The sequence below is a fragment of the Corapipo altera genome, unplaced genomic scaffold (assembly GCF_003945725.1).
Source record: "Corapipo altera isolate COAL_440 unplaced genomic scaffold, ASM394572v1 75, whole genome shotgun sequence".
NCBI lineage: Eukaryota > Metazoa > Chordata > Aves > Passeriformes > Pipridae > Corapipo > Corapipo altera.
Genome location: NW_020884887.1, coordinates 1,694,985 through 1,721,931, shown reverse-complemented (window position 1 = coordinate 1,721,931; position 26,947 = coordinate 1,694,985). Strand labels below are relative to the sequence as shown.

The 26,947-nt window shown below is 43.7% G+C and overlaps 1 protein-coding gene across 2 annotated transcripts in view; it reads right to left on the bottom strand.

The window, feature by feature from the left end:
- The window catches only part of SLIT3 (slit guidance ligand 3), a 477,403-nt gene that overhangs the window by 20,072 nt on the left and 430,384 nt on the right, over positions 1 to 26,947 (bottom strand). For both annotated transcript variants that reach the window (XM_027643335.1, XM_027643336.1), the window contains 4 exons: positions 14,433 to 14,526; positions 9,293 to 9,430; positions 2,375 to 2,615; positions 683 to 813 (listed from right to left, as the gene is read on the bottom strand). In XM_027643335.1, coding sequence (XP_027499136.1) covers positions 683 to 813; positions 2,375 to 2,615; positions 9,293 to 9,430; positions 14,433 to 14,526 — 604 coding nt within the window. The remainder of the gene's footprint in view (positions 1 to 682; positions 814 to 2,374; positions 2,616 to 9,292; positions 9,431 to 14,432; positions 14,527 to 26,947) is intronic.

Below are 26,947 nucleotides of genomic sequence, written 5' to 3'. Positions count from 1 at the left end.
GTTAACCTGTGGAGAGGGTTGCTGAAGGAACCATGGATGACAAGAGCAGCACAACTCTCTTTACTCCAGAAACACCTCTGTGCATGGATTTCTCCTGTACATTTGCTTTTCTATCTTGTGACTCATGAATGAAACCTGTGGGTTTGGTATCCTCAGAAGCCAAGTGTCTGAAGGTCAAATTACCCTACAACTTACCTTTGCAATTTGTGCTTTTTCATGGTTTGTGTAGTCACTACTGATACAGGCAAGAGTTCCTCTAACAATATTCACCCTAGAGAGGAATTCAGCCCTTCTCCTCCTATATGACAGTCTAACCCTGCAGTTGCACAGTCACTGTTCTGTGTTAGTACAGTAAATTAACACTAGATATCAACAAAGAAACTGATTAATTGGAACTATTTCAAGGACAAAATTCACCAGAAACCGAATCTTTACCAAAAAATAGATTTTTCTGTAATTACAGTAGGACACAGTATCACTGGTATTGCCAATAAATTCAATTTTCAACCATGCAGCCTCTAGCTAAGTCTTTATTCTAACTTTCTTATCTAATTACATGCATGAAAGATACACCTCGAAGTAAAATAAAAGGTTCTTCTCCCATGCACATTTCTTAGAAAAATCTTGCCTCTTCTCCACCTATTTTGGAAATCAACTGTCTTGGCAAAGCTCAGCTATTTACCTGTATACTGTGGTAGGTGGGGAATTCAGTGTGTCATAGATGAGCCTCACGTGTCCTTGGTACAACTCCAGAGCCAAAGGATCATTGTCACCTTTGTATAATAAGATGCCATTGTCCTTGTCCGTGGCTACCTGTGAAACATTAATAACCAGGTAAGGTTGCTTGGGAATGATTAAAACAGAAATAAGCCTACATTAAAAAAAAATCAAACCAAAATCACATGTGCAATTCAAGTATAATTTAATAACTCGTGTACAGGTGCGACAATGAGAGCAAGAGCCAGGAGGTGCTGAGCTGCTCCCAGGCTTGCTGTGGACATGAGGAAGGAAAGAAGGACAGCACGTATTTCTTGAGTTTTCTTTATATTTTTTTTTTATAATGGCTGTTAAATGCAAAAACTAAACAGCAAATTTAAAAATCTGTTTGGATTCATACATATATTTAAATACTATCCTTTTACCCTTAGAAGCTTTTATTTTTCTTGTGAACTTTTTAATACAATTTCCTCTATCTGTTTTTAATAATCAATGTTGTATTCTAATTTTAATTCACTAGTAATTAATTACTGGATGCAAGAATAATATCCAGCCTGGGAAACAAGAAGTGAGAATGTCATCTGCATGTGCTTTCTGTAAGAATCAGTTTTATTCTTGAAGCTACAGCTGATGTAATGTGCTTTGTTCAGATTTCCAGCTTTAAAGTAGACCTACAGTATTTGGAGCCTTTTGGGAGCCATATTTTAGAGTGTCTGTATTTTAAAATCTCTTTCGTAATATTAAATAATAGAGGGTTTTCAAGAAAAGCTGGAGTTTCAAATACACATGAATCAGCTTCATTTTCATATGAACAGCATACTCAAGCTATTAAAGAAAAGATAAATATTACTTACGGAATTTTGTCATTAATATAAACTTTACAGGAACCACCCTTTAAAAATCTATTCCTAATGTGGAAATTTGGTCCTCTTTCCCATGTGTTGACATTGCTATTTTAATTATAACCATCTTTTTATTAGAAAACATACAAAACTAGAAATTATTCCCTCACTTACTTTGAAATTTAAGGGGGAAAAAATCAGTTTAATGCTTACTAGACTGTGAATGCAATTTCAAATCACTTAAATATCATAGTGGAGTAAGTATCCAAGATACTTTTGATCCACAACCACAACGATGACAGTAGTGCCCTGGCACCTTTGATATCTGTTTTCAACTGCCTTCTGAACTTAAACATCAACCCAAATTTAGGTGTAATGACAGGCCTGTAACAAAACCCCAGGCCTTTTATCGACTGAATGTGCACAGCAAAAGAGTAAACAAAATATTATCTGGAGAGGCCATTTAGAGCAGCCTCTTTTATTGAGTGTCCTAACATTCAACACTTAACTTCCACAGGATGAAGCACAAAGCCGTGAATCAGTAAGAAGACACGGAGGCTTCCTGAATCATCCGTGGGATGGGAATGCCAGTCTGGGAATTAAGAGAGTGGCAAGATTCTGGAGGCAGGATGTGTGCCCACAAAGGTGCACCAGTGCCTCAGTTGCTCCTTCCTATGTTAATAATTTTAGAGCAGACAAGGTGGGGCTCACAAGTTGACTCTGACTTTTTCAGCATCTTGGCCGACAGCCCCTGGTTGCAAAACACAGCGGGTGTTACTGCTTAGAGGAGCATTGGGCTGCTCTGCCTGACACACCTGGAGGGAGATGTTTGCCTGAGGGCGGATTTTGGCTGATGGCAGCTCCACGTACGAGTCCTTCCCCACGAAGTTGACCGTGATGAGCTTCTCACACCTCTGGCCCGCGAAGCCGGCGAGGCAGCGGCACACGGGCTCGTGGTGGGCGACGATGCACTGGGCCCCGTTCTGGCACTCGTAGTTGTCACAGGGGCTCGTCTGCAGCAGGACCATGGGCGGAGGGGTTTCACAGAAAAGTCCACTGTAGAAGTAAAGGAAAGAAGAAGCCACCCTCGGTTATCACCATTTTTTTCAGGGAAGGAAGCGTTTTCAGATGCTGCCATCACACTGCTACTGAGGTTCAGCTACCATGTGCCTGCTGTGCTGTGTGAAAGCTTTACAGCTTAATGCTGTCAGAAATCCCTGTGCTGGCCCTGAATGAGCCAGTTCAGATACTGAAAGCAATCTATGCTGCCCTTTGCACTGGTTATTTAGCTCTGCAAGGTACCACAGCCTGTCTGAAATAGCTTCCACCCACACAGCGCCCTGCAGAGGTTCCCAGCAATATCTGTAGCCATTTAAACCCAAACCTGAGATTTCCTCATCTTTGGCTCTGTGATCTGAGTCTATTCTGCTGTTGTAAGTGGCAAACACCTCTGTTTTGAGTGGGTTTTACAGCCCCCTCACTTTGTTTACTGTATATTAGAGTGTATCACCAACAGATGGACAACTGCTAAAGGCATCAGCAGCAGTGCACTGCCACCACACTGTCTGCTGGGCAGCTCTCCTGAACTGATAGTTTCTAACATCAGCGGGATCGTTAACTTTATGTTAGCCGAGTTTGTGATTGGCAATGTCCTGGATCAGGCAAAGGAAAGGAAACTCTCCCCCAGTCAGAGGCAGCTGAAAACCAAATGCCAGATCTGAAGCGGAATCACACTGAGATCTGGAGGAAGGCGCTGTGCTTCTGACTTGACTGTGTGAGAGGCTGAGCAAAGCCCGTGTGTGGGAACCTCTGACCTCCCAGGCTGGGGCCAGGACACCGAGGATCAGTGATGGCTCAGGCCCTGGGCTGCCCTCCCAGGTCAGCTGCTGCACATTCCACAGGGCTCAGCCACAGAGGGGCACTGACACTGTGTAAGGGCAGGGGAAAGGGAGAAAGAGCAGAAAGCTGCAGTCTTCTTTCACACTGAAGTCATGTGTGAGACCGAACTGCAAAAAGTAAACGAAAAATCTCTACCTGGTACCTCCAGTTGGCCTGTGCAATCGATGGGTATGCAGAGGGGCTGGGGCAGGCTGGTTGCACATGGCAGGGCCCTGCAATACCCCAAATCCCTCATTACAGCCACTGCACAAACCCAACAAACCCTTTTTGTACTGATGAGAGCACACAGACTCTTTGCATCAAGTCCTCTGACTGCCTGTCAACATGTAGGCGGAAAAACGATGACAAGCTGGTGGGTAGGGAACATGCTGTGGGGAACACCATGGGGCAGAACAGCTGTGGGGAATGCTGTAGGGATGGACAGCTGTGGGTAATTCCATGGAGATAGCTGCAGGGAACATGGTGGGGATGGACAGCTGTGAGTAATTCCATGGAGACAGCTGCAGGGAACACCATGGGGATGGATAGCTGTGGTGAGGGCCGTAAGCAAGGGCTCTCACACCATCTCTCTGTGTTGCACAGCATTCACCAGCATGGGGCAGGGGGTTTTCCAGGAGAGGATTGTGGCACACCCATTCATGCAGTGAATAAACCATGAGCCCAGTCCTGCAATCCCACTTGTCCCATGAGGAGCACTTTGTGGAATAATAGCACTCTTATAAAAACAAAGCACAAAAATGCCAGAACCCTCACTCCTCTCCAGCAAGGCAGGTGAGACATGGAAGCTCAGGGAATTTCTAGGCAGCGTTCCTAGATACAATTAGAATGGAAACCCAAGCCATGGCCCTTCAGTAAATAGCACTGCTACAAGACATGCAAGAACAGCAAATAAACCAGCCACAACATACTCCAGACCAAGCTTGCTCAGCCAGAGCAGCCAGAACCTGCTGCCTCTGTAACAGCAGGGAATGCAGAGGATTGTTTTTCTTTTATGTTTTCTCATGTTAAATTTTGCACAGAGCACAATGGCTCTATCTTTAGTCCTCTGTGGAAGTGAGAGCACAAAACCTTTCCCTCTCTGGTCTGCCTCTGGGAAACATGAGAGAGAAATACACAACAAAATATAGATGGGATAAATCCTGAACTGCATTAGAGGCAGTGGAGCTGCTCTGCTTTTCTGTGATGTCCGACAGCAGAGACCTAGGGTCTCATTTTTATGAAAGGCAATCTTGAAGAATACCTTGAAAGATGCAAACATTTGGGATTTGGACTTGGGAGAAGGCCAGAAAAGCTCTCCTTTCCCCACAGCCACTATAAAGCATGGAATATCCTACCACCATGCTAACCTTGTCCAAATCTGTATGTTAGCCTTGTACATGGTGATGTGGGTAAGGCAAAAAAAAAAGTCTGTTCTATGAGAATATGCACAAGGGGGGTGAAACCCACTGCTGGCCTGAAGCAGAGTGCTGTGCTGGTCTCTGGCTGCTGCCCTGGGAGCACAGGCTGTAGGGACCATCCCATTCCAGCCTTGCCATCACTCGGGCTTGGCATCACTCATGTATACAAACACACAGAAGTTTCCTTCTCATCCAGAACCACCTCTGGGTACTTTCAGGATAAACTGCATTTCAACAGTTTTCTCACTGTATTGCCCTAAACTTCCCTTATTCATCACAAGGACAAGTGATGTTTTACAGCCCATCCCACTCCCACCTCACTGCTCAGAGGGGCAGGAAGCTTTGGGGGGAAGGTGTTTTAAGATTTAGTTTTTATTTCTTATTACTCTACTCTGACTTAATTGTCAATAGTTTCCCCAAGTCTGGTCTGTTTTGCCCGTGATGGTAACTGGTGAGTGATCTCTCCCTGCCCTTATCTCACCCCACAGCCTTTCATTATATTTTCTCTCCCCTTTGGTGAGCACAGACAGGGTGAACCCAGCACACTGGGAAATGCTTGTCTTTGCTCAGTCTGATGTGTTTCTCAAAGTAAATTTGTTCTTGGGAACATGTGTTTGTGGACACACCTAAACTATGAATTACTTATAGATCAGAAACTTTCTCTTCTGAGGCAAGATCATTTGCTGCAGCTCCTTGGCAGATGCCCACAGGCCCCCCCCATTCCTGCAGGGTAAGCACAGCACCTCGGGGGCACAGCACCACTCAGCAAGAGATGGCTTGGATTCCCCTTTCCAAGAAAACAAGAGAATATTTAAAAAAAAAAAAAAAAAAAGGAACAATCTCATGAGAAGATACACAGAAAGCAATTCTTGCCAGTCTAAGGTAGTTACTGTGGCATTTCCTACCAGCACAGCAGTCGGACCCACCAGAGCTGGTGAGCTGGGGACACATCAGTGCCATGTCCCCACTGCCAGCCAGGCATGGAAGGGACTGTCTGACCAGAGCATATTTCTATTAGCAGCCTGGTTTCATTAGGTGTGTAATCTCCCTCTCCAGGGCTGGGATCTGTGGCTGGAAAACACATCAGGAGAGCCAGCAAAGGGATCAGACCAGGCTCAGCCCCACAGGTGGCTGTCACCTGGCCTGGGCTCAGCTGGAATTGCTTCCCAGAGGTGCCTAGCAAAACAGAGCACTGCTAACCCAGCCCCTGAGCTTGGTTCTGCCTAATGCCCATTGTTCTGTTTTGTCTTCAGCAGCAAGGGGAAAACAGAAGGAAAATTCAGTGTATAAAATTCTAATTTCACGGAAGTTAAAAATAATAATAATAAAAAAATCCACGCGACCCACAACAGCCTCCACTAACAGAAAGCAAATGTTGGAAGAAGCCAGTGTGTCTGTGCTTGGTGCTGCTCTGAAAGATTCCCTGAAGCTCCTGGTATGGCTCCTGCACAATCTTCCTTGCTCTGAAACCCCTTCAGTCAGTGGCTTTACCAATGCTTCTGTCCTGATACTGGCACCTAGAAATGACAGTAGCAACAGTGTCTGTCAAGCCCTTTTCGTTTTCAGTATTTTTAAAAGGACATATTTAGAAATAATTAATGTGACTTATTTTCTCACCAGTGGAATGTGGAGCACAGCCTGACACGGCCAAGTCCATTCTGCCTGGTACAATCTCCTTTATTTAAATAATCACTGCTGAGTTTCTCGCAGCAATCTGTCCCAGTGGAGAACTCAGAAGCATCTGCACCATGGAGGAGCAGTGCTTCCATCAGGCTCTGCAGCTTAATGTGTGCTTCCCTACCAGAGCAGCATTTACCAGGCAACACTACTGTGAGGCTGATTGCTGAAGGGAAGCTTTGAGAACTTGGGTTTTATCAAGCAGGGCTCACAAATTCTCTAAAATGTTTTCATCTGCAGGGGGTAAATGAATGCTATTTTGGGAAGAAAACACCGAAAACTCTGCAGGATGAAAGTATGTTATGAAGTTGCAAGAGGTTGCTGAGTGCTAAGGAAAGGTGCTGTGAGGAGCACAAGTACATCTGACCAGTGAATTGGAAATGGTAAGATGGGAAAGCAAGTGTGTGCATGTTGGCACTATTGCTTTTTGGGGCTGTCATCAGAGAGGTGTCACTCACTGTGTGTGAGGCCCTACCTACATTGTTAAAAGTCACCCAAGTGCCATTTGTTCAGCCCTGTGAGGGTGTAAGTTTTAACATCCTTATTAATACATGGCTCCAAGTGGCTTTGACATACAGTGCAGTGACAACCATAAAATTATTATAGGTCTGTGCATTTATTACAACAGCATAAGCTCTGGATAATTGGGAGGGCACTCTGCAAGCTCACTGCTGGGAAATGATTCCTGATACTTAGCCAAAAAAACTTCATTAATCATCATCTTAGGTCTTCTAGTTACCTTTGTCAGACCACTCCTTACATTCTCTCCTTTTCATCAACACTTGCAGCCTTCAAACACTTGCAGTTATCTCCTTGCCACACAACCCCATGCCCGAGGCAGCTCTGAGAAAGGGGAGTCTGTAACCCTGAACATCAGAAGGCTGAACTCTGTCAATCACCATATTTGCAATTGTAATCTTAACAGGGAAAAAACCCAAACCTCAGAACCCCCTTCAGAGCAGCAGAGGCCTTTAAACTACAAAAGGCTGGAATCATGGGAAGAATAATGAGATCATATTTTGTCAGCAGAATTTTAATCCTGAAATCAAACAAGATCAGGGACTATTCTGCATGGAGAACACACAGGCTCCAGCTTGCTCTGTGCCTTGGCAGAGGGAACATGGTAGGGCTTTTTCTCCCAAAAGACCCTTGTCTCCCTTGCATCTTGCATAGGAAATTTAGGGAGGTGGCATGGACTAGTGGAAAAAAAATAAAGCAAAGAGGAGAACTCAAGTTAATCCTGGCTGTGCTGTTGACAGGCAGCAGGATTACTTTGCTTGCCCACATAGCCTTGGGCTATGAAGTGCTGTCTAAGCTGAGTTTTGGAGTTTTGTACAGAAAGATGTTTCTTCTACTTGGAGGACTTTTAGTGGAATGAAACCTCATCATTTGAGCAATGCTGGGCTGTTCTTGTTCTGCTCTGGAAGCCCATGGGGTGAGACCAGTCAAGCTGGGGCACTGCTTAAATTGCCAGTAGAGCTGTTTGGTACATGGCAAGGGACCCCTGCTGCTCCACCCAGTGGTGTCACAACTCAAAACATCTCTGCCAAACACTGTGACTCTGCTTTCCTGGAAAAAAACCCTCACATTCATCACTGCCTAGTACTGACAGGCCCTGAAAATCAGGGGACATGCAGCAGAAGCCTCCCAGTCACTTCCATCTGATGACAGGCTCAAGTTACCCTTGACTCCAGACACGGCTTTGCAATCCCATTTCTCAACTCTAACAATTAGATAACACTGAGGATTTACAATCCCACTGTGGGAGAGTCACATGTTAGCCTTACCAGTCACCAATCTGCAAGATCCCCAAATGGACTGAAGCAGAGAGTGAAACATGGAGAAAAGGGCATGAATTTGAAATTCAGAGGATATCTGATACCCTGTAAATAACAAGCCTGATTCAGCGAAACCATGGGCTGACATCATGCTATATATCAATGCCTATTCAGGGAAGGCTGTTTGCTATGGAACAAAAATGTGTGTTGAGAGGGGAAAAAAACCCCAAACCAGCAAGGATGAAAGCAAGAAGAATGAAAACAGTTGCAGATACAAAGAAGAGAAAATGATTTATAAGTGTTCACGCAATTTCTGCTTTGTCAAGACTGATCTTTTCAGGTATTCCTTCTTTGTCTTGTGTGTATTTCAAACACAGACAAGGTTTAGCTGGAAGGAAGCCAGTATCCAGCCTCAGGCAATGATTAGTGAATCCATTTGGAGGAGCACACTTATCTTTGACAGACAGAGAGATTTCCAGGAGTCAGATATATTGGCAGCTGTCAGAACGAGAGACTGGAAATTTACAGCCCAAATCACACTGAGCTCCTCCACCAAGAGGCACCGAGACACTGGCACAAAATCTTCAGACTCACACTTTCTTGCAGCCAGGTCTGAGGGTTCATACGTGCAATTTTATTCTTCTTTACTCGCTCTGCACACACTGGCTTTATCTCCATATAATTCATGGGAGTGTATTACCTCGTGTGCTGAGTGTGTTACCAGGGAAGGCTGGGGCAGGCAGACTAATACAGCACTGCTCGAGGGGCAAATTGCTGCTTTCCAAGCCAGAACTGCAGCCCCCTGGACCCAGTTAAGACCTCCTTCAGGTACAGGACTTGAGGCACCGAGCCACCCATTGACGTAGCAATGACAGATCAATGCTGTAACTGGAGGCTGATTAGCCCTGAGCATGAAAGCACTTAAAGAAAGTGTCCCCGACACTCCACCGGACATTCCGGGGAGGAGCTGCCTCCCTCTTACCTGAAGCCCTGGGGACAGACACAGGTGTAGCCATTGACAGCATCCACACACACAGCTCCATGACGACACTTGTGTCCCACGCAGTCGTCATCATCGATCTCGCAGTGCTTGCCGCTGTAACCCGGCAAGCACTCGCATCTGAAAGGCAAGAAGGTCGCCGTTAATGGCTTGTTTTGGCCATCACATCAGTAACACACAGAGGCAGCCCAGCACCAATCTGGTTTGAGGTGGGGAGGTGTTAGCAATTATTCCTGGCAGCATCAAGCAGAATTCCTGCCATCAGAAACGCTCAGGTCCCTCCTGGCTGGCTGCACTCGAGGTTCTGCAATCTGCTGAAATTCGAGCTGAGCAAAGCAACACCCTACTACTGCTTTTCCTCAGCCAAGGCTGTGGAGAAGGGTGATCACACAGCTGTCTCCCAATTCTGCTAAAGATGACAGCATCTTCCCTAACCTCGAAGACTCAAAGGGCAACATTCTGCCAGGGCAGTGGCTCTGGTGCCCCAGACTGTGATTCTGCTGGTGCTGAGTGTCTGAGGTTGGCCCTGTGCAGCTCCACGGAGCTCAGGAAGGTCCTGCCTTCCAAATGGAAGCAATCTGCAAACAGGTCATAAAATTCAGCAAATTTAAAGGAAAAGACCATTGGTTGTGAGACCACCACCTGTTTGCCATTCAACTGCAAGGCAAAATGCTGCTGCAACTATGGAAAGTTGTCTTTGCAGCCTGTCCTTTCCCATGGTGACACTCAGGCAAAGCCTGTACCTGCTGCTGTGGGGGAACACTGTTCACAGGAGCATCACCATGGGATGTACCCAAGCCTGTAGACATTGCCTTTTGGTTTTATTTTATGCAATTCTCAAGTTTGCTGTACGAAGGCTGCATCAGCATTTCTATTTATAAGTCTTGCAGAAGTTTATAACCCAACAATAGAAAATGCATCCCTAAGTCCCTGAGTTGGATCAGATCTTTTGGGATTGCTGAGCAGCCTTTTTTTTTTGAATCTATACTGCAGACAATGTTTAGTCATGAACACTCTTTAGTCCATAAAACACGTTTTACTCCTCCCAGTTGGATGTTGTTGCACATCTGGAAAACAAAAGGCAAACCACTTCAACCAAGACAAGGGAAGAACTACAGTTAATTTAGCAATAAAAGAGAGGTCTGTGCTCTTGCTAGAGCCTCATGGTTGGACTCAGAGTGCCTGCCACCGAGAGCTGGAAGAGGAGAGACACTATAAAGTTGAGGGAGGCAGCACCAAGAGCAAAACTACTGCTCCATCAATCTATTCCTCCTCCTCCTCCCTGCCAGCTGCCTGGTGGGGTAAGGGCAGGAGGAAGCACCTTGTGCAAAACTTCTTCAGAAGAACTGGACACATGGGAGTGATGAGGATAAATATTTCCACTTTGCAGGCAGCAGTCACTGTGCTGACTCTGGTTCCCAGTGATAGTGTGTGGCTCCTGACCACTCCCCAGCTCACCAGGGCAAGGCAGTGAGGTGGGTGGCACTTGCCAGAGTGCAGCAGGGTGTCCTGTGTGTGCCAATGGCCAGGGAGCAGCTGCCACAGCATCAGGGCTACAGCAGCCACTGAGAACGTGACCTTCAGTCTCCACTTCAAAATGTGCCTCATGACTGGCTAAAACAGGGGAGCAAAGCCTGTGGATCTGTGGCTGTCAGGTGGATAAGCTTGGGCAGATCCATACACTTCTTGTCTCCACCCTCCCTGCAGGAGAGGCCCCACCACAACCCTCCACAGCCACAGGAGGGTTGATGTCCCAGCTCTGCACACCTGAATTGCTTTTTTTACACCCTGCTGGCTCAGGGAATACTGTGATTAACATAAGGGAGATGACAAAACAGAACAAAAAGCAAAAGGTGTTCCTTCCCCAAACCCTAAGAAGTGGGCAGCATTTTCTGGCAGCACTGCAGTCACACCTGCAAGGAAATAATGTCAATCAAAGGACTTTGTGAGGAGAATTGGCAGCATTTAATCCTGTTGCTTTTTATTGATCCCTGCAGTCCTAATATAAAGTGATGTAATAATGAACGATGTGCAGTTCCTTATACAGGGCTGCCATGCATCAATTTTATGATGTGTATTGGCTATCTCAGTAATGACAGAACCACCACTTTTCTCTGCAGGGCTGCATTAAATCAGCATTTTAAGCTGTCAGGTAATAATTCCAAGCTTTAGAATAATAAACTATATTTATACCATGCTCCAACATCAATACAGTGAATGGAAAAACATGCTCCTTTTCTGAAGTGTTTTTTTTTGGAAGTAATTTCATTGTGTTAAATGGTATTTTTTGGTTGATTTTTGTTTTGTTTTGTTTTCTGGCATACAGAAAGCTACTCTTCTTCTATAGTAACAGCACAATAAAGTTATGGAGGTTGGAAGGGAGAAAAGCCACCTGCAATTTTAGCTCAGAAAGCAAAGAGCTCTGTGCAGCCAGAGAGACACTGAAATAGTCCAGTTTGCTTCCAAACTTGGTTTTTCCTTTAGAAACATGGAATTCCTTTTGTGTCAGTCTCCTCTGAGCTCTTGGTGTGTCACATCTAGGTTGAAGCTACCACAAAATTCCTGCCTGGAGTGTAGCAGGTGAGAAATTCAGCCCCATGAGTTCCTTACCCAGACTTTTCCCAGAAAACCAAGGTCTCCCCCCACCAGGGAATGATGGCATGATAGCTCCATCCTTATCCCACACAGTGCCAGCAAGGGACTAGGTATCAATCAGTAAAAGTCTGATGCAGTAAAGAACGTGGCAAAGAAACCTTCATGTTCAAATGCTGGTAAGAGAGTAATTTACATGATTAGATCAGTTATCTCATTTCCCAGTGACCATCTGACACCACTACCGTTGAAATCTTGTTTTCTGTTACAGCTTTGTGGTGATGGCAACATTCCCAGTACCAGAGAGAGCCTAAAAACACGTCCAGTGGTATTGAAAATGTTGGCATTTGCATCTGCATTCAATGTCTGTTGCCTTAAAGCCCTGAATCATGGCTTCTATTGCAGGGCCAGGATGGAATTTCCCTCCCCAGATCAATAAATAACTTGGCTTCCTATTTTTTTCCTGTCTTTGTCATCTTTTCTTCCCTCTGCAGAGTTGTCGACTGACTAGAGTTGAGGGCAGGACAGACAGACTGTCCTTGCTGCCATGATATCCCTCACTGGTGTGTCCTACTCACATGCCCAGGGCACAAACAGCTCAGGAACAAGCCTGAATCCTGCCATTAACATTCCCTGCCTCTGGAAGCAGACAGAGGCACCTGAGCTTGACTCCTTCTGCCTGCAGCATTATCCTGCACCACGACACCCTAAATGGATGGAACACCCCAGGTCAGGAGATCAGGCTGCCCAAGGGATCAGCTACAGCACAGGAGCAGAGGCTGCTGATTTCAGTGAGCCCCAGCAGCACACACACCTCACTGCAAAACTGCTGAGGGCTCTCAGCCCATTTCTGAACGGTTTGGTGCCACTAAAGCATGAAAGAAATAGCAATACTTGCACAACTCTACATTCAAGGCTGGGCAGGCTCCTTCACCTCTCAATTCTGGCTGCTAAAAAGCAAAATGGGAGAGGAGCAGTAAAGAAATCAGGGATTTTTCTGTAGCATTCTACAAATAGTGGACACACAGTATGGACAAACAGTATGGAAAAATATAATTTTTTCTAAATTTATAAAAACTAAATATAGTTTTTTCTATATTATTTTTATATAGTTTTGCTATATTTAGAAAAATAATTATAAGTAGTTATTTAGGCTCCCCTCAAGGGTTAATGGCCCCACTGTGAAGAACACTTTTCTAGCAAGCATGTGAAAAAAAGTGTCTTATTTTCTCCAGTTATTTGGGTGGCAGGTATGGAAATGCTTGCAGCAAGAGTAAAACCATTCAGGGCCACAGCTGTCTCCATCCCCTCCTTCATCTCATAACATGATGCAGCTACTGGATTAACCAAAGGTTGGATTAACAAGGAATGAAACCTGCAAAGAGCATCAGGGACTATTTGTGTACCAGCACACAGCTCCTTATCCTGTACATAATTTCAGGAACCACCCTCATCATTTAATAGCTTCATCTTTCTCAAGATTTGGAAACATTTCTATCTGGAGGCTTTTCACCCAAAAGAAAGGCTGGACTGTCCAGCTGGCCACCATCTCTAAAATTTTGGTTCATTTCCTTTTAGCTCTCCTGAAATGTCCTGTGTATCAGTTTATACTGTTCTGACAATCTGGTGGCTTCACAGGACACAATCTGACCCCAACTGTGAGTTACCAGGAAGACCAAAGAGTGCTACCATCCCTCTCCTGGGACATACTGTGTGTGCTCCACAAAATCCCAGGAGGGAGCACCCAGGACTGAATGATGACTGGGAGAACAACCTTAGGGGAAGGTGCAGAATGCAGCTCACACTGCACTGCACTCTCCTGGATTTGTCTCTCCTTCTTATTTTGATTCAAAGATCTTTTCCTGACAAGCTTTCCACAGAGCTTGACTTTTCAATTGGCTGTCTCCATTTGCTAAATTGCTCTGAAATTCCCTCTTCACACAAGGGATGAACACTGCTACTATGCACCTCTCAAAACTCCCCAACCCTCCAGATGTTTTACTGCCACTTAAAACACGAGCCTTTATTTTGCCCCTGTGAAACAGGCAGGTCATTCCCAAAAGGCAAATGCAAACACAGACTTCACCAAATCCCAGAAGAACCAAGCAAGGCCAATGGAAAAGGTGACTCCTGAGTGAGAGCCATCCAGCTCTGGATTTGTTAAGGCTCCTGTTATGCTGCTTGAATTTCTAAATGCACTAAGGAACACATAAGGAAACTGTCCTTGTTTTCTGATGCAGGTTAAGATACTCTGCAGTGACTGTTCTATAAATTCTCCTTTTCAGGCTCTCTTCCAGAATAATTTCTCTGCTCTGAGGGTACATCCACTATTTTCAAGTAAACCACAGAAAGCTAGAAAAGTATGTATGTATTCATACTAAAGATAAAATGTGACATGGTCTGAAGCATATATAGTCTTGCATTATTTGTGTTAAATTTGATTATTTTTGCCCCCAACTCGTTGCCAGTTCTACCCCAGCCAAGCCAATGGGTGGATTTTCCCAGTGTGCAGAGACCAACACACGCTCACCTGGTTCCTTTGTCAAGGGGAACACATTTGGACTCATGTTGGCAGGGGTTTAGGTCAGGAACACAGTGGTTGATCACCTCATCACACAGTTCACCTGAGGAAAAAGAAAAGCAATAAAGCTGTAACACAACTTGGACAGCCCTGAACACCCACGGTATCCAGGGATGGCCAATCTCCCTCACTGGAGACAGCTCAGTAGTTCAGCAGGAAGTGACAATACAACTTGTTGAGACTTCATTAAATTGGGCTCCTTTGACCTACAGCGACCACAGTGTTTCTATCACATGGGTTTGAAAGGTTGGTATAAAAAGTACTGACATGTACACTCCACTTGGAGACAGACAAGGGATCAAATGGGCAGTTCCTGACCCAGAACCTCTTATTTCAAAGCAAGAAAGTGACACAAAAGTGAAGTTGCTCATTAGACCGTAACATTTTCACATGGACACATATTTTAGCCATAGTTAATACTCTGCCAAAGGAGTCAATTGGACATCATTCTGCAGAAGAAAAACAACCCACAAAGTCTCCCCCCCGAACCTCTGTGACTCTCCATAATAGGAACCAGCTTTAGGGCTGCATGCAATTATAAAACATTCACTATTTATAAGAGAAGTACTAGCTCTATTGTGCTCACAGGAGATGATGTCTTTTCAGAAAAAAAAAAATCCATCACATGTAAGCTCAGCTCAGCTGTTTCTAGGTATGGTGTGTAACATGCCATGAACCTCCCTGGATTTGTATAAATTTTAATAATTAATAGTTGCAGAATGTTCAAACCCAGATAGTTTATTTAAATACAATCCTTCTCTGAGTCCTAAATTATTAGGTCACACTTCAGTACCCCAGGATTTGAGATCCAGCCAAAGACCACAGAAATCTTTGCCTTCCCCAGAATCCAACCTACCCCACACCTCCCAAAGCCTTGCAGGAAAAGCAAAGGTCAGGTAGTCCCAACATGGAAACCCTCAAAAGCTACAGTCCCAAAGTCCCCTGTGCAGCTCTATCAGAAGAGCACATCTGCAGGGTTTCAGGGTTATACATATTTTCTGTGCCTATACACAGCACATACCATCACATAAGCAAACAGGCCATGTGGACAGTGTGGGAAAAAGGATAACGTGGGAGGCACTGGAGGGCTGGCAATGTTCTGGGGTGTTTTCACGGAGCTGCAGCTCCACCTGCCTTGGAAGAAACTCAAAAACCCCTTACATTTCTCTACACTCCAGTGGCTACGGAGAAACACTTGAAAACACAAGCCAAGCAAACCACAAAGGTCAAAATTCAGATGGAAAATGCAAATCAGAACCATTCATCTCTTATCAGTTTTGTGATCTGGCAGGGGTGTCTGAGAGCACAATTTTGAGGATGACTCTGGTGCTGATAGGTATGGTTTAAGTTGTTAACTCCCCCAGCTGCTAATGCTCAGTCAGGTTATTTCTCCCACATGTCCAGCCTCCCTACAGTACAAGCTACATCTCTCTTGATAAAACTCTTCATATTAGAAGGGAAGTATAAGATGTGTTTGCAAAAATTACCCAATTGTTTTTGTGCGTTTCAAACATGGAATATCTGCTGTGCCTTCTTCTGAGAGCTCTCAGGCATAAATGAGACAGTGGAGTGAGAATACAAGGCATGAGAGGGGGCACCACCAGCACAAACCCTGTATTCATGTGCCACACACCCCCTTCATGACTCACTAGTGGGATGGGTTTGGCAATACTGGAGAGGTCTGACATGGCAACCTGCAGTTTATTGTTCATAGTATCAGTTATAAGACACCCAGTTCCATCTGGAGCCAAGGAAACCCAGGAAGTCACCACTGTGAAATACTACCAAGTCTTTTTACAACCCTGGATAAATCCTGGCCAAATGTAATGAAGGTATCCAGCTCAGGAAAGGGGAAATGCCAGTTAAACTGAACACTGCAGATCCATGGGAACCAGGGAAACAGATCATTCACTGGCCTTGAGGTTTGCCACTGTACTTTATTGCTCCTCAGAAGCAACTGGAGATGCTCAGGTCTTGCCACAATAAAGCCCTCTGTCACTGGGGACAGCTATTTTAACACTCTGAGGTGGCAGAACTGGAGACAGGTCTTTAATGCAACCACCAGATCCACAGGCCACCAACCCTCCCAAATACTAACAAGCAAAGGGGCTCCCTTGGACCTGAAAAACAGCAGGTCAGACCTTGCTCTGATGCTTGGAACAACTTCCAGTTTGTCATCTCAGAATTCCCCATGTCCCTTGGGTGCTACGAATCTTATGTGAAAATAAACATGAAAAAAACCTAATTGGTTGGTGACATTAAAAGGACTCAATAAGCTAAAGCTGGAAATATTTTTGGAAGACCATTTAATACCTGAGTACAGCGTGGATAGATGCCTTCAACTATGCTCTCACTAAAAATGGTCAACACATACTTTTGAAGTTTCTTTTTTTGTTTTGCTTTGTTTTGAGGAAAAGGAAACAGGCTTTAAAAAATATGAACAGTTTCAAAACTCTCAAAGGAAATCATAATTCTTCTTAAAGTATTCTTCTGAACAGTCTTGACAAGTGCTTAGAGATCCAGTAAAAATCTCCCCAAATGTCAAATATTATGACTCACTGTGTCATTCTGAAGACACCACTATCAAAATGTAGGAGAATTCTAGGCTAGGTACCAAACACAGCATCCAAAAAAATGATATTTTTCATGCAAAACTTGGAACATTTAAGGATCCTTCCTGTTATTTTTCCCATCTATCACTCATTAGGGAGTTCACTTGGGAACGCCTTGCAACTAGAGCAGCCTCATCTCAGGAAGAGAATACTTCTGGGTCATTATTTCAGGCCCCACCAGTGTTCAGTAGACACTGGAGAAAGCATGCCAGGGAAATAAAACACTCTCTGAAAATAAAAAACCAAAGGCACCAGCTACACAAAGTCTTTCTCTCCCATATTTTATTCACTCAGAAAATATCTGGGCCAAAAAAATCTGCCCTCAGACCTGAGAGTGCAACAGTCATTGGTTGCTTTAATGTCAGTATCAGAGGAAAAATCTGATCCTCTGTTTTTTTGGAGTGACACAGAGCTGCTTCTCTGTGCAGCAATGAAAAGTCCAGTCCAAGTTTCTCACTGGATAGTTATGTGAACCCAAAGACAAACTGGACATTCATCCTAGGCCAGCTCCTAGCAGCACTGATTGTCTTCGTGGAAGATATTTGATCGTGCTAAAGCAAGAGAAAACTTCAGTGTAACGCTTTCCCAAACATAGAAAACAATCCAACCTCCCCATTTTCCTCTCTCCCACACGTTCTCAAATCAGAGCCCCACTTTGGGTACGCACAGGTTTCTGAAGTGCTTGTATAAAATGGACTGGGAAACCACAGCTATATTTCTTTTTTAATCAGTGAGGCATTTTTCAATCCTAAATAATGAAGGAAGTACTCTGATCTACCACAAACAAAAAAAAATTGCAATTTTCAGACTGGAACCAAGGTATACTGAGAGGTGGAACAGTAACAGGTGGATCTGCCATTGCTGCTGACTCATGAATTACCAAAAAAAAGGAAAAAAAAATAAATCTCCAAACAATAACCAAGGTATTCTGCCCTTTTGAAACTACCTCCTTCTCCCCTTCACCAGCACTGATTGTTGTCTTAAGAAACCGCAACAAAACTTTTTTTTTTTTGCCTCATGCAACATTTTCCTGGTCTTATTTTTCAGCAAAACCCTGAATTTCACGGGGCTTTCCGCAGGGCTCAGTGCTTCTGAAGAGCTGCCAAGAAACATGCTTAGGCTTTTCTGTAGCCTTCCCCACGTCTCAGAACGAAGCCAAAACAACAATAGAGCAATAAAGAGGACTTTTACACACAGTTTAATAATCATCTTTCTTTTTTCCGTTCTGTGCTGTCATGAGAGCTATTTATTTCATGCCCCATTAGGCTTTTAAAGCCAGGATCCAAGTTACACTATTTCTCCTTAATCAGTAAAAGAGAAACTGGATGCAGTAAAAGTATTTTACTTATTTATCTGTAAGTAGAACTGCAGTTCTGAAAAGACAATTTAGAGCACCAATTTGCAACCAACGAGTTCAATGATTTTTCTTTTGTTCCATAAGTCACTTGAGTGATACTTTGTGCTGTCATTCAGAGCATTCAAGAAATAATTGATGAAGCAACACAGAAAATATTCCTGTCCTTAACACTAAGGAAGTTTTAGCAGGGCCTGGAAGACGAACAGCAAAAATGCTGTCAAAATTTCACAATATTACTTGAGAAAAAGAACGTGCTTGCAGTGAAGAAAGGATGGGGAAAGCCTGGCCTGTGTCCACAGAGAAAATATTTCCAGGTTGGACAGGGTGAGCACTTAAATAGTGTGTTGCAATGTTCTGAACTTTGCCAGGTAAGTCAGAATGGAACTCTTGTCTTTACTGCTAATAAAAATTCATGTGCTGTTTTTCTCCTAAGAGATTGCTCACTTTATATCTAATAATTTGTACCGGAAGAAATGCCTTCCTTATTTTGTTTTTCCCTGTTCTCTTTTCAGTCATTTATTTAAAGAGAAGCCAGCACCAACTGGAAATTTCAGAACACTGAACCCAAAAATGGTTGGGTGGAACAGATAGAGGATGTTCCTCCAACAGTGTAATTCAGTAAGGAATGTTGTTGATGTTTGATGAAATCGATTTGAGGCTTATCTTAGAAAATAAAAAAAAGATGAATTTATTTTACTTCCAAGCTGTTTGAACTTGCAATGAAGAGATGAGAAACTGTGAAAATCCTTCAATAGCAAATGCTGCCATGTTAGATATCAAAATATCAAGGAAATTACCTGGAATGCACTGTAGCAGAATTCTTTCTGCAGGATTACTGAAGTTTGCTCTTGCTTGATGAACACTGCCCACAATACTTAGTATTTAAGTATTAATTATTAAATATTAATTAATTATTAAATAGTATTTACTTTGTGCTTTTTATCCTGCGTTAATTCTTAAAATCTCCAGAGTTTTCACTTACCAGGTGAAAGTGGTAACTTCCCACCTTTTAAGTGGGAACCTGAAGTTAGATTCCACATTGAGATTCCCACAGTGGCTTGTTTTTCAGAATCAAGGAGCAATTATCCCAAATCTTGAGGTTTAATGAAAGGATAATGGATAAAACAAGATCTGGGTATGGAAATAATGACCCTTTCACTATTACAGAATCCTGAAGAAGGAATGTGTTCTAGTTCTATGCACTGCCAAAGTATGAAAAACCATATTCAACATCCCAAATGCCACACAATGCAGTCTGTGAGACAGTAACTGAACCAGACAATTTCCAGTGCTCCTACAAGGTGCATTATCCCTCAGAACCACTGTGCCTGGAACAGATCCTGATTTTGCTGGACTACCTAAATTTTTGAGCTGTATTTCTTTACATGGATGCCTTCCAATTTGTCTGGAATCTGTCAGGGATTGATTCAGTTATTCACACAGTGTAGTGCAGTCACACCTGAGATGTCACACGTTAGCTGAGATGTCCTTCCAGAGCTGGCAGAGAGGACACTGGACACGCTGTAGATTCAAATAGTCTGAACATGGGGATGGGGAATGGGGGTTGTGATCTGTTCAAAACACTTTGTCTCTGCCACTCCTTCCTCCTCACGCTGTTCCCCTGCTCCAGCATGGGCTAAATCCCATGGGACACAGTCCTTCATGACCTTCTCCAACGTGGGTCCTTCCCTCAGGCTGCAGTTCTTCAAGAGCTGCTCCACCATGAGTCCCTTCTGTGGGATACAGTTTTTCAGGAGCAGACTGAAGGGACACAATTCCTGCCAGAAAACCTGCTCCTGCCTGGGCTCCTCTTCTCCATGGGCTGCAACTCCTGCCAGGAGCCTGCTTCAGGAAGGATATTGAGGGGCTGGAGCAGGTCCAGAGGAGAGCAATGAGGCTGGGGAAAGGACTGGAGCACAAGTCCTATGAGGAGAGGCTGAGGGAACTGGGGCTGTTCAGCCTGGAGAAGAGGAGGCTCAGGGGAGACCTCCTCACTCTCTACAACTCCCTGACAGGAGGGGGGAGCCAGGGGGGGTTGGTCTCTTCTCCCAGGCAACCATCAGCAAGACAAGAGGGCACCGTCTTAAGCTGTGCCAGGGGAGGTTTAGGTTGGATATTAGGAAGAAATTCTTTACAGAGAGGGTAATCAGGCACTGGAATGGGCTGCTCAGGGAGGTGGTGGATTCTCTGTCCCTGCAGGTTTTCAAGATGAAACTGTACGTGGCATCAGTGCCTTGATCTAGTAACCATGGTGGTAGTGGATCAAGGGTTGGACTTGATGATCTCAGAAGTCCCTTCCAACCCAGCTGATCCTATGATTCTCTGGGTTCTCCCTGGGCTGCAGGGGCACAGCCTGCCTCATTGTGGTCTTCATGGGAGCCTTCCCTCCTCTTTGTCACTGGCCTTGGTGTTTGCATGCTTGCTTCTCTCACGTTTTTTCATCAGCATTGTTGATGGGCTCAGCTTTGGGCAGTGGCAGGTCTGAGAGGGGAGCAGCTCCTGATCTCTTCTCACAGAAGCCACCCCTACAGCCTCCTTCCTCCCCTGCCACCAAACCCTTGCCAAGTGAACCCAACATGGTCCTTGAACCAAGGGAGGTCTCTGCAGAGCACTTCATATGCAGAAACATTTGCTTCTTTCCCACTGTGTTTCTTCACAGACTGGATTTAATGAATTGTACATCCCATTTGAGGATGATTTCATCCCACCCATCCTTTAGGACAGCAGTAGCTGACATTCCATTTTCTTATAGATACACTGTTTCCTGACGAACAAAGAGAAATTCTCTGGTATATCTTATTCCACAAACATGACACTTTACATTTTACAGATGGGAATTTGACCAGAGGAAATCCTGGAGCTGGAGCACTCCAACATAACAGGACACCCATACTGAGGCTGAAGACAGGCTGCAGCTCTGCCAGTTACTGTGCTATTTCCTCCTTTAGTCCCAGTAGATGAGATAAGAGACTCCAATCTGATAGCAATGACATGTGGTTCTCTTCTAAAAAAACAGGGCTGGAAGTGGGCTTAGGCTCTTGAATAAAGCCCAAACCTTCCAACTCTTCCAGCACTTCTCATTCCTAGTTACACAACTGGGGAATGTGGGTGCCTTTTTATGTTCTGCACAGAAAGCAAACACACTTCAGATTTGCCAAGTAACTAAAACTGAGACACTTCCATGTAAGGCAGCACTCCTTCAAATAAAAGGAAGAAAATAGACCAAACTCTGACCACAATTTTCACTGTTTGTCTCAGGGAAGTTATAGCTAAAGTTCCAAAATTTAAAAGAAGTTGATAGTTAAGTACTTGTTTAAGCCTTCAGTGTTTATTAGGCAGTCCATATCCTTGTGGCTGAACCACACTACCTCAAACCTTCCTGTTTCTCTATCAAACACGCAGTTAAAAACTCACAGGGTGGAAAAAGCAGCTACAGTGCCACGATCCACCTCAGCCCTGTGCAGCTGTCACTGGTGCCTGTCTTGGGGGTGCTGTCACATCATCTCACAATGGTTATGGTGGGAGAGCTCCAGCACAGGGGCAGCCACCCCACAGCTGCTTTCCCTAGGGTTGTTTGGCTGGTCTGGGTGCTTGGCTCTGGCCAGGCAGTGTCACCACAATGGGATAAACCAGGAAAAGGGCCCATAATCACTAACAGGGAGTTCTGCTCTGTCTAAAAACAGCATAGCTGCAAAAATCTCAGATACCATCTACCATAGGACACCACAAGGTCCCCTAAGGTAAAATAGATCTTAGCCTTCTCTTCCAAAGACATCAAACCAGAAATAGTTTTTAGCTTTTTTTTTGTTATTTATTTTCAGATATATTTTTTTTTTCTGTGATACAAACTGCTTGCAGCTTTTTCCCAGGGAAACAAACTATTTTAAAACACTTGCTCCCCTCCTCTCTCATGTATTTTAGAAAAGACCTATTTTAAGCAGTAGAAGCCACTAATTTTTATTTTTTAGTTTTCAGAACAAAGAGGGTGGGTATTTTTTGAGGCTTTTTAAGATCCTTAGAAAGTAGGATTATATTTCCTGGGGGGATTTTTCTGTGTGGAAGTGCTACATATTTCTGCTTGTGGCTAAAATCAGATAGGAGGAAGGAAAAGTCCCAAATAAACTAGCAGGTAAAGCATAAAACCATTCAAAGCACACAGTACATGTTTGGTGCAGCCCATTTGTTCCTTTATATATGTTTGGACCCCTCTTCACTTGGATACCCAGAGGAAAATGAGGCTTAGGAGAGAATCTCTTTGGAGGTAAGAGATGCTGTATTTGAATCTAGGACTATGAGCAAAACAGTGATGGCTCTCCAGGAGGTCTATGACAGTAGTGAATAAGAAAAAGAAGTGGAAGGGAAAAGCTCTATGAATTCCACCCTGCATTTCTAAACTCTAAAGCCAGGGAGAGAGTAGAACGTTTGTATAAGGCAGAAATTAGAAAAATTCCAAAAGGAAAAGAACGGGGGTGGCTTATCTAATTCATAGGTTTCTCTTTTGATGTTCCTATATATGTCTCTCTTTTAAGAAGAGGAAAACCTACAAAGCTGTAAGGAGGAGCTCTCATCCACCAAGGGTACAACTGGGTTATAAACCAGCCTACACTGCTCAGAGCTGCCTGGATTTTGGGTGCATGATTATCCTGGAAGAAATACATGTTTGTAATTTAGCTTCAGGATTAAAATAACCAGCTGGGCAGAAGAAAAATAAGACATCAGCTGACAATAAAAGCCATCAGGACTCTACTACACAACATGAGTGTTGGTTTGGTTATTGAAATACAGGCAACAAACACTGAAAATATTGACTGTGAGAATGGTGAGGAAACCTGGTGGTGCAGGTAGAGGCTGGAATGTTTTCATGGTATTCAGCTCTCTGCCTCCCCTCCTCTCAGTTTTGTCTTCTTTAACTTAAATTACCACTTCATAGAATCCATTTGTATTTCCACATTGTTTTGAAGCTAGTAGATGGAAAAGAACTAGGAAGGAGGTTATTGTGGAGCGTGGGTTGCTTTTTGGTGTGGGTTTTTTCTTTTTTTTTTAAATGAAAGTGAAATGGGGCTGGAGTGTGGGAAATTCTCTCCTCAGCAGTCACTTAACAAATTGGGCATTTTTCATCTACTTCAAGCGGGGAGAAAGACTGTCAGAGAATTTTAAAGGAAAACACTGCGAAATGTTATTAATTGAAGAAAGATTTTTGGCCTTCATTATTCCAACCAATGAAAGCAAAATTCATGCATCATAATTTGGGATACTGTTTCCTAAAAAGGCTATAATGAGTAAAACTAGACAGACAGAACATGGAGCAGGAAAATACTAAGGTATGGAAAAAACCAAAGCCTGGATACTGCGACTCTGTCAACAGTCAAAATTTTCAACACGCACATTTTTAATTTGCATTTCATTTAGGAACGTAAGATTTACTATCGTGATTTAACCATTACTCAACTAAACCAAGGGGGACTCAAACTATTTCTTACAGAACAACACACATACAGACACGCTCTTGGATCTTCCTCCTCCCTGTAGTCAGACTGTTTGTCCTATTACAACATACATTTGTTCCACACATGCAGCGCTTACTGAAATATCACTGGAGTCTTACCAGAACTGTGGCATCCGAGCCCACAGGAGTGATGAGGGGTTCAGGGTACCTGCCTGGCAGTGCTGCCAGAGCCTGCCTGCCTCTCCAGCTGAAAAAGCAGGAATCTGCACTAACTGAGCTGGGCACCTGTAACCAACAGCCTGCATGTTACTGCAAACATCCCCAGAGGATCAGGACAGAAATGCTCCAGTGTAAAACACACCACTCTTGAATTAACGTGGGGTTTAACTTCAGCACCTGCTGAGAAATCCCATCTGTACCCAGAACCAACAACTCTTGCATAATTACATCGATAAAAATGTATGGTCTGGATTTGTTCAACAACAAAGCCCAGCCAGTGACCCTTTTAAAGAAATTTCTGTTCTCCATACAAGTGTTGGTGAGAAAAGAAAAGCTTCCTCTGTCTACCTACTCCTTGTTAACAACAGAACTAAGTATATTATTTGGGCACAAGACAAAGGGATTTTACCTATATTTTCTGTCCTACTGGATACATCCTGCCTAAGGATGTCTATGCCCTTTTAGGCAAAGTCCCACATCAAGAGCTCATTGTCCCCAGGCTACCTCACAGGAAAGCTGCTTCCCTGGACAGTACTCTCTGCCATCCATTCTTTGTTCATTCAAATAGAGATCAAATCCATACAAAGCTTTTCTATTCCTGTGCAGTACTGAAGTCACCTGCACCTACTTTTTTTTTTTTTTTTTAAAGTAGATAATGATATTTCTTCAGTATAAAAAGTTTTATCTAAAGAGAACATACACAGAGATGCCTGGATGTCATAGCAGACTTCAGTCAAACTCTTTGGTCAACAGATCCCTCTCTTTCCAGGTCAGGCACACAAACTCTTCCCAAGTGTCTCCATGACTTGCCTCTGTGCTTCCATGGCATTTCCTCAGCTGCTGCTCAGTCAACTGAGCAACTCCACATGATTTCCAATCTCTCATGTTTGGATTCAACTCTTAAAGGACCCTCAAAACCACAGCTCAGTTGCTTGGCTCGTATGTACTCATGTTTGGCTGATGGCTTCAGTTCTTCCAACCATTTTATGTTGCTCCCTCCCTTTGTGCTCCAAGGCCAGGTGTGGCTCTGAGAGGTGTTTCAGCCCAGGCAGCTGCACTGCAGTCAGTGCACAGCTGATTGATCAGGTTGGATGAAATATCCCCCTCCAAAATGGAGGGAAAGCAGGTGAAGGCAATTCTTGTATCACAGTTCACTAAACTCTTCCTATTTTAAGCAACACGAACTATTGGAACCCTTCAGATTCCGTTTTAAGCAACACCCCTACTTTTGCAACCTTTTCCACTTATGATTCACATTATATTTTCCAGGAGTATTTCCTTCTTTTCTTCAAAAATTCATTTTGCTTCAACCTTAGTCAAACTTTCTGCCTGCACTGTTAGCAGGTGCTTATGTGTGCAAATGCTTACTGTGTGGCATAAACAGTTGTGTGTGATCCCACATGGCCCTGGTATGTCACAAACTCCTGCTAATAAGCATAGTCACAGCATAGACAAAATTCAGGTGGAAAAAACCCCCACAACCCCAAAAACCACTGGAAGATGATTAAAAATATTTCAAAACTGATTCTGAAGTATCACACGAGTTCTCTGGCCCTTATCCAGATGGTCATCTGAGTAAACATCCCAATCTACTTCTTTCCTACCTTTTTTTATCTAAAAAAAATAATAATTCTGCAATAATCCTGCAGAAAGGAAAGCATATTTGCATATATGCTGGATTCAGTTTCTTACTAGAGATGTGTTTTCTTGGCTGGGCAAATATGTTTCCCCTTGTAAATGTAAAGACTCTGCCTCTTTGTATTGAGTCCTCTTTGAAACCACCCAAGAGTAGCTGACAAAAATAGTGCACAAATAAGCACAGTGGGCTCAACATACTACAAGCAAAACTCTTTGCTAAGTTTAAGTTTTTTAGGTTTTGGCAGAAATATCATTTTAGAGCTCCAATAAACGTACATTCAATTCATAAGGCTTTTCTCAGCTGAAGATTTACATGGGCCTCCTTTGTATCAGCCACAAAAAGTATTTTAAGAGTTTGGAAATTCTAGAAGCTTTCCTCCTGCTTTACTCAGCCACTCAAGCTTGATCCTCATTAAATCCCCTGACATGTAATATATTCCAGTGTACAAGAAGCCCTTCATTACTTCTCCTTGCTCTGAAGGTAATAAACCCATTTCAAAGGCTGGAAGTAGGAACTATTGCAGGTGTTTCCTCACCCCTGCACGCTGAGCCAGGAAGGCTGGGCTAACACCATGTGAATTAGTCCGTTCCAGAACGACTTGAGAAAAAGCATTTTTAGATCCCAGTTAAGAGGGTTTCTGCTCTCACAGAAGGTTTAGGAAGGAATTTATCTGAAATGCAGGATAGAAGCTGGAAAAACTAAACCCATTTCTAACTCAGTCACCAACCTCTGTGGCCATGGGCTCGGCAGAGGACTCTGCCACCTGCCAGGGGTGCACACTGAAGTCCACACCTGAGCCCACAGCTTCTCACACAGCCTTTGCTTCTCCACTGGTGGAAAGGACATAATGAACTTAAGCAGCACATTGTCAGGCTCTCTTTTTTTTTTTTTTAAAAATAAATACAGACCTCTGAGACCTCAGGGGAAAGCCATGCCCTAAAAGCCAAGATTTTCCAGAACAGGTGTATATCAGACTCAGCACAGAACTGGGAATATTTCTGAAATACATTTAGAGAGTTTGTATGCTGAGGTACAGATTTATCTAACACCTTAAACACTATTTTTTAATGTATTTTACAAATGAGGCATCAGTTTTTTGACTCAGAAAAGCAGCCATATTTGTGAGCACACGTATTGCAACATTAATAGAACTAATATCTCTCCAGGACAAAATCCAGGTTGCCTTAAAAT